The sequence below is a fragment of the Periophthalmus magnuspinnatus genome, chromosome 21, assembly GCF_009829125.3.
Source record: "Periophthalmus magnuspinnatus isolate fPerMag1 chromosome 21, fPerMag1.2.pri, whole genome shotgun sequence".
In the NCBI taxonomy this organism is placed as follows: Eukaryota; Metazoa; Chordata; class Actinopteri; order Gobiiformes; family Gobiidae; genus Periophthalmus; species Periophthalmus magnuspinnatus.
The window spans coordinates 4304512-4311388 of record NC_047146.1 but is presented as its reverse complement, the minus strand read 5'-3'; the positions used below and the strand labels follow the sequence as shown (position 1 = coordinate 4311388).

At 47.3% G+C, this 6877-nt stretch overlaps 1 protein-coding gene across 1 annotated transcript; it reads right to left on the bottom strand.

Annotated features, from left to right (window-relative positions):
• Positions 1-1234, bottom strand: LOC117389327 (trace amine-associated receptor 13c-like). Its single transcript, XM_033986981.1, has 2 exons — positions 1071-1234; positions 1-808 (listed from the first exon to the last, which is right to left on the bottom strand). The coding sequence occupies exons 1-2, from the start codon at positions 1232-1234 to the stop codon at positions 1-3; spliced, it is 972 nt and encodes a 323-aa protein (XP_033842872.1).
• Positions 1235-6877: the final 5643 nt, after the last annotated feature.

Here is a 6877-nt window from a genome sequence, read left to right as displayed (position 1 = left end):
TTACAGTAGGATCGTGTCACTGGAGCCCGACTTTAAAATCTGAAGCGTAACAATGTTTTTGCTGGCCCTCAAAAACCACGGGTAACAAAAGGCGTAGATGATGGGATTTATACAGGAGTTCAGATAAATGAGCCACAGCTCCGCGGCGCCCGAGGACTGTGTGAGGCCACTGTCATATAACAGAGTATAAACATAATACGGACAAGAACAAACGATGAACATGAGGATGACCAGTCCGAGGGTCTTCGCCGCTTTCAGCTCCGACTTCTTGGCCCCTGAACGTTTCACTGACACAGATGTAACCTGAGAACGTAACACTCGAGCCTGAGTCACTGCCACCACAAACACTCTCATATACAACACTGTTATCACACTGATCGGCGCCAAAAACGTCACGAGCAGGTCAAACGCCGCTTCGGCCTCATTCACGACTATGACGCATTCTCCGAAACAGGAGTTATACCTGTCGGGACGCTGAAGGAGCTCCCTCGACATCCAGGCGGCGTGCACTGTAGAAAAAAACCAGCACGAAACAACACAAACCTGAACCCGTTTATAAGTGACTTTTGTGTGGTAAGACATAGGCTCACAAATAGCGACATATCGGTCTATAGAGATCATCACCATGTTACCCACAGAGACGCTGATCACTAGAAAGCTAACGAAGCCATACATGCTGCACACAAAGTCTCCTAAAAAGAAGCATCCGCGATAAAGGAGGATTTCCACCGGCATCTCCAGTGTGCCCACCATCAGGTCTGCGACGGCCAGAGAGAGGAGGAGGAGGTTGGTGCAGGTGTGGAGCTGCCTGCAGAGGAAAAGCAAAATCATACAAAAACAATCAGTAGTTGTGTGAAAAGTGGAGTCTACAGCATTAAAACGGGTCTGTTTAGTTCAAAGAAGCAACTCGAGTTTGAGTTTAGTGTGGAAATAAACAGCATAATTGTGGAAAATGTGATAATACACCTGTCCTACCTTAAAGCTCAAAATAATTTTATACAACATAAAAAGAATTTTGCTACAATACATCGAACATGACCCTTTTGAAAAGTGTGTGCAGTGGTCTCTGCCTGTAGTGGGCGATAGAGATGATGACCAGCAGGTTGAGCAGCACAGTGAGCAGGGTGATGGTGGTGAGTGCGCTGAGGCCCAAAGCTGCGTCTGGGCTGGAGTGGAGGATCTTCCTGCACGAGTTGTTGATGAGAGGGAAACACAGCTCGTCTTCTGCCTCCATGATGAAAGAGAGAGGAGAGAGAGAGCTCAAACCCCTCCATCACACCTCTTTTATTGCTCCAATCCCCCCATCCACAAAGCACAAACAGCAGGGGAACAACACTCACGGGGTTGAGTTATACAAAACACACAACATTGCGTTATTCACTTTGTTTTGTTTTCTATATTTTTATTGATGTGTGGATAAATATACAGGAGATTTAGACAAATGTATACACACAGTTTCATTTTTATGGAGCAAAAAACGTAAATAAAATGAAAAAGATGATCAGTGTGTCACAAACGGGGACACAGTCGGGTTGGAGTGTTTGGTAATAATAAAACTATGAAAAGAGCATAATGTTGTTTCTCTCAGTCACGACTTATTCACTTATCTTGAGTCAGTTTTATCTGAGACACTTCAGTCAGTACAACTGAGTACATATTTTTGTGTTCTGAACATTTTCAAGCACATTTTCTGCATTTTGACTCAACAAATGATAATTTGACAATTTTAGGGCTCAAAACTGGAACTGTCCCGGGTAAATAGAGGCGTCTGGTCACTCTGAGAGAACGACTAACTGAAAAACTGTTGGCTAATGCTAGCTAGCTTGTGACGAACTGAAAAACGATTGGCTAATGCTAGCTAGCTTGTGACGAACTGAAAAATGGTTGGCTAATGCTAGCTAGCTTGTGAAGAACAGAAAAACTGTTGGCTAATGCTAGCTAGTTGTGACTAACTGAAAAACGGTTGGCTAATGCTAGCTAGCTTGTGACAAAAAGAAAAACTGTTGGCTAATGCTAGCTAGCTTGTGACGAACAGAAAAACTGTTGGCTAGTGCTAGCTAGCTTGTGACTAACTGATAAACTGTTGGCTAATGCTAGCTAGCTTGTGACTGTGATGTTATTTGAGAGGGACCTGTTTAACAGCACAGATCTGCTCATTTGTTGTAGTTCAGATAAGTCAGTTCTTTGTCAGATTGTGTTAAAACAAAGTTCAGATTAAAGTCTAAACAAGCCTCAGACAGAGCAGTGCTTACAGTTAGCATCACATTCCCAGGGTAAGTAGATGACATCAGCAGCAAAGTATCAATACAAGAAGAATTTATGACCTAAAAGTAAAGATTTATGATGGTTCAATATTTCTTCACATATGTTTTCACATTAGATAGAACATTAGAACACGTTTATATGTCATGATCCTGGTCTGTCATGCCTTGTTTTTGTCACCACAGGGTGATAATTGGGCAACATGAACAGACAATCTAGACCCTGCTCGACTGTAACCAGACCCTCACCCAGCAAATGTCTCAACTCACCAACCAGGCCTCGTCCTCAGCTCCCCCCGCCGCTGCCGCCTCCGGGACCATGGCGCCGCCAGCTCCTCTGGAGTCGAGGGGCACTGATCCAGATCCATACACAGGTCAGCCTAACCTCTCTAACCTCTGCCGGGGTTTTCTCTTTCAATGCCTCTCCATGTTCCAACAGCGTCCAGTCCATTTCACATCTGATGCTGCCAAGACACGCTATATCTGTGGACTGCTGAGGGGAAGAGCACTCAGTGGGCGGAGGCGAAATTCTTGAGTACTGCATTAGACCAGGTATCTTTTGATGACTTTTTCAGTGAGTTTAAACTGGTCTTTGATCATCCGCATTATCAGTCTGATGCCGCTTCCCGCCTGTTAAGTTTTGTGCAAGGATCCAGGTCAGTGGTGGACTACACGATGGAGTTCTTGACACTGGCTGCGGAAGTGAACTGGACTGACAGCACATTAAAAGCCGTCTTTTTGAGGGGACTCAGGGATCAACTAAACTTGTTTGTCTTGAGGAGCCCCCCGACCTGAGATCCTTGATTTCGCTTGCCAACCGAATAGATAGTCGTTTGCAGAGGTGCCAAAGGGAGAGACATCAGTCGCCAACCTGGACCGGGATACGCTCCTCAACCCCCAATATCCACCCCTTCCGCTCCGCTTGTCTTGGGCTACCCATGGCTCATGGCCCACAATCCCGTCTTGGATTGGGCCCGGGGAGAGGTCTTGAAGTAGAGTGTCTCTTGTCACGCTCACTGGTTACAATCAGCCCTGCCCCCTGCAGGGAGCACCCACTCCATCCCTAATCCTTCCCCTGACCCGCCGGTCCCTTCTTCCATACCGGAGGAGTACCACAATCTCAGAGACGTTTTAAGCAAGAGTCGGGCGCTCTCGCTCCCTCCCCACCGCCCTTATGATTGCGCCATAGATCTCTTGCCTGGTGCACCCTTGCCTTCCAGCCATCTTTATAATCTTTCAAAGCCAGAACGGGAAGCTATGGAGCAGTACATCCGAGATCCCCTAGCAGCGGGCCTTATCCGTCCATCCAGGGTTTTTCTTTGCGGCTAAGAAGGATAAGACTCTACATCCCTGCATAGACTATAGAGGCCTCAACAACATCACCGTAAAAAATAAATACCCCCTACCTCTCACTGACTCCGCCTTCACCCCACTCCACGGAGCCACTATCTTCACTAAACTTGATTTGCGGAACGCGTACCACCTGGTACGCATAAGGGAGGAGAAAGAGTGGAAGACTGCCTTCAAGATGCCTTTGGGACACTTCGAGTACCTTGTCATACCTTTTGGACTAACCAATGCTCCCGCAGTCTTCCAGGCCCTTATTAATGATGTCCTTCAAGATTTTCTGAAGCGGTTTGTCTTTGTTTACCTTGACGATATCTTGATTTTCTCACAGTCATGTACGGCAGGTCCTCCAATGTCTGCTTGAGAACAAACTGTACGTCAAGGCCGAGAAGTGCGGGTTCCACGCTGAGGAGGTTAGTTTTCAGGGATTCATCGTGGGGCGTGGACAGATGAGAGCTGATCTGGAAAAAATTAAAGCCGTGACTGATTGGCCGGTACCAAAGAACCCAAAACAACTCCAGAGATTTATTGGTTTTGCCAACTTTTATAGACAGTTCATCCAGGACTTTAGCCATGTGGTTGCTCCTCTCACCAAACTCACTTCTCACTCCAGACAGTTCACCTGGACCCTCGAAGCCCAGTCCGCCTTCAACAAATTGAAGGGCCTCTTCACTTCCGCTCCAATCCTCCATCAGCCCGACCCCTCTCGCCAGTTCATCGTGGAGGTGGGGACACCGGAGTGGGGGCTGTCCTTTCCCAGAGGTTTGAACCCCACAATCGGTTGTTTCCTTGTGCTTTCTTCTCTCATCATTTGTCTCCAGCAGAAAGCAACTATGATGTGGGGGATCGCGAGCTGCTGGCAGTCAAGCTCACGTTGGAGGAGTGGCGGCACTGGTTGGAGGGGGCGGAGCAACCCTTTTTGGTATGGACTGACCACAAGAATCTTTCTTATATTCAATCTGCCAAACGTCTCAATTCCCGCCAAGCCCGTTGGTCCTTATTCTTCAGTCGGTTCAATTTCTCTCTCACTTACGGCCCGGGGTCCCGTAACATCAAGCCAGACGCCCTCTCTCGTCAGTTCGCTCAGGGGGAGTCCATCACTGACCCAGAACTCATCATCCCTCCTAACCAGGTTGTTGCAGCCGTCCACTGGGCAATCGAGGACCTGGTCCGGGATGCCCAAAGAAACAAGCCTGATTCAGGTAATGGCCCACCTGTCACTCTTTTTGTTCCAGATGCTGCCCGCTCGAGGGTACTAAAGTGGGTCCATAGCTCTCGCCTGGTTCGCCTGCCATCCAGGAGCCAATCGTACCCTCTCTCCTCTCCTGGACCCTAAATTGGTCAGGGATTTTCACCGCGCCCATCCAGATAAGCCTGGGGGTCCACCTGGAGGTGTCCCTTGGGGAAGGGGGGGGGGGGTACTGTCATGATCCTGGCCTGTCATGCCTTGTGTTTTTGTCCTATCACGTGTCTGAGTCTAGAGCTGGGGTGGAGAGCTGGGCTCCTCCCGTGCACACCTGGGTCTAATCGTCAATCAGCTAAACCTGGGAAGAATAAGAGGAGCCAGGACCTGACACTCAGCGCCAGATCGTCCGCGTACCTCCGTGGTATTCCTCGCTTGGCTCTGTTCATGTTTTTACCTTTTTTGCTCTCGCTAAACTGGATACTTTTGCTTCCTCACCAGATCCTGCTCCCTGGACCTGCTCAGCTCTCTCGCGCTTCTGACCCAGCTCTTTGCTAGTGGTACAGTCCATCCCGCCTCAGACTCTTACACTCTGCCCCTGGACCACGGCCCACGCCTCGCTCCCGACTCACCTATTGACTCCTGTTGACGTTGCACTTTGTAAATAAACACTGTTAAACTTTCCCCGAGTTCTGTATCTTTGGTCCCTTGTGCCAACTGTTACAACACTATAAAATAAATAAACATGAAAAAGTAATCCCAGTATTTAAGAAAGTTATCTTTAAAGAAAACTCTTAAAACTCTGTTGCTTTGAATGAGTTCTTTATAGAATACTGAAGTCACAACATGGCCACGGCAACTAGATTTAGGTTATTCTGGTTACCACGGCGATAATCTGTCTAGCCTTTATAATACATTTATGCCCCCTGCTGCTGGAGCAAAGAACGACACACACAGAAGTTCAAATGCCGTATTTAAATTTTAAATTTGTTTTATTTGTTTTACAACTCATTTATTTTGAAAATCCACAGGTTTGTGTGATACAGACATTTACTACACATTTAATAAACATTGGAGTTATTCTTATTCATGGAGTTATAAGGATAATATGGACACATGTATATGTAATATCTGTATAGAACACACACGTACCAGGCCGGTTTAACCAAAGTACAGAGCAACTCAGGACAAGTTTAAATACCCAGAAGTGTTATTAGTGGTTCCTAGAGTGTCCAAAAGTACAGTGGGAGGGAGAGCATTCAGTTACCAAGCTCCTGTGCTATGGAATCAACTCCCTGCTGATGTTGAACAGGCCCCCACAGTCTCTGTATTTAAAACCAGGCTTAAAACCTTCCTCTTCGGTATAGCGTATGACCAGGTTACTTAGTGAGGGAGTTAGGGACATTAAAACCCGGGATAAGATAAGCTGCAGTAGGAGATAACTAGCTGGGGGAAGTATGGCAACCTGAGCACTATCCTCTGCTTTGTCCTATTTTCTCATCAGCAATGCTATTCACATGTTGTCCCCTGTCCCACTCCCCCTGTGGAATGTATCTCTTTCAGATGCCCCGATGACAGCTCTCCCTCTCCTCCTCCCCGCCTGGCCCTCCTCCTTGCCTGGCTCTCCTCCTCCTCGCCTGGCTCTCCTCCTCCTCGCCTGGCTCTCCTCCTCCTCGTCTGGTCTTCCTCCTCCTCGCCTGGCCGATTTTTCTTGTTTTGTCTGATTTTTCCTGTTGTGTCTGATTTTTCCTGTTGTATCTGATTTTTCCTGTTGTGTCTGATTTTTCCTGTTGTTTTGTTTTTTGTGTGTTGGTGGCACGGTGGCTGAGTGGCAACACTCATGTCTCACAGCAAGAAGGTTGGTTCGATCCCCGGGTCACCAGGCCTTTCTGTGTGGAGTTTTTCATGTTTCTCCCCGTGTCTGGATGGGTTTCCTCCGGGTACTCCGGTTTCCCCCATCAACCAAAACATGAACGCCCTTCGAGACAAATGTTGTTGTGATTTTGGGCGTTACAAAAATAAATGAATTGAATTGAATTGAATTAAAGTGTCTCTGAAAACATGAGGATTCAAAAAGTTTATCAAA

What these genes read in the sequence shown, in the direction of transcription:
- LOC117389327 (XM_033986981.1), bottom strand. Translation starts at nt 1,234, where the DNA reads ATGGAGGCAGAAGACGAGCTGTGTTTCCCTCTCATCAACAACTCGTGC. An exon ending in ATCTCTATCGCCCACTACAG is followed by an intron (nt 809 to 1,070) that starts GCAGAGACCACT and finishes TTTCCTCTGCAG; the next exon opens with GCAGCTCCACACCTGCACCA.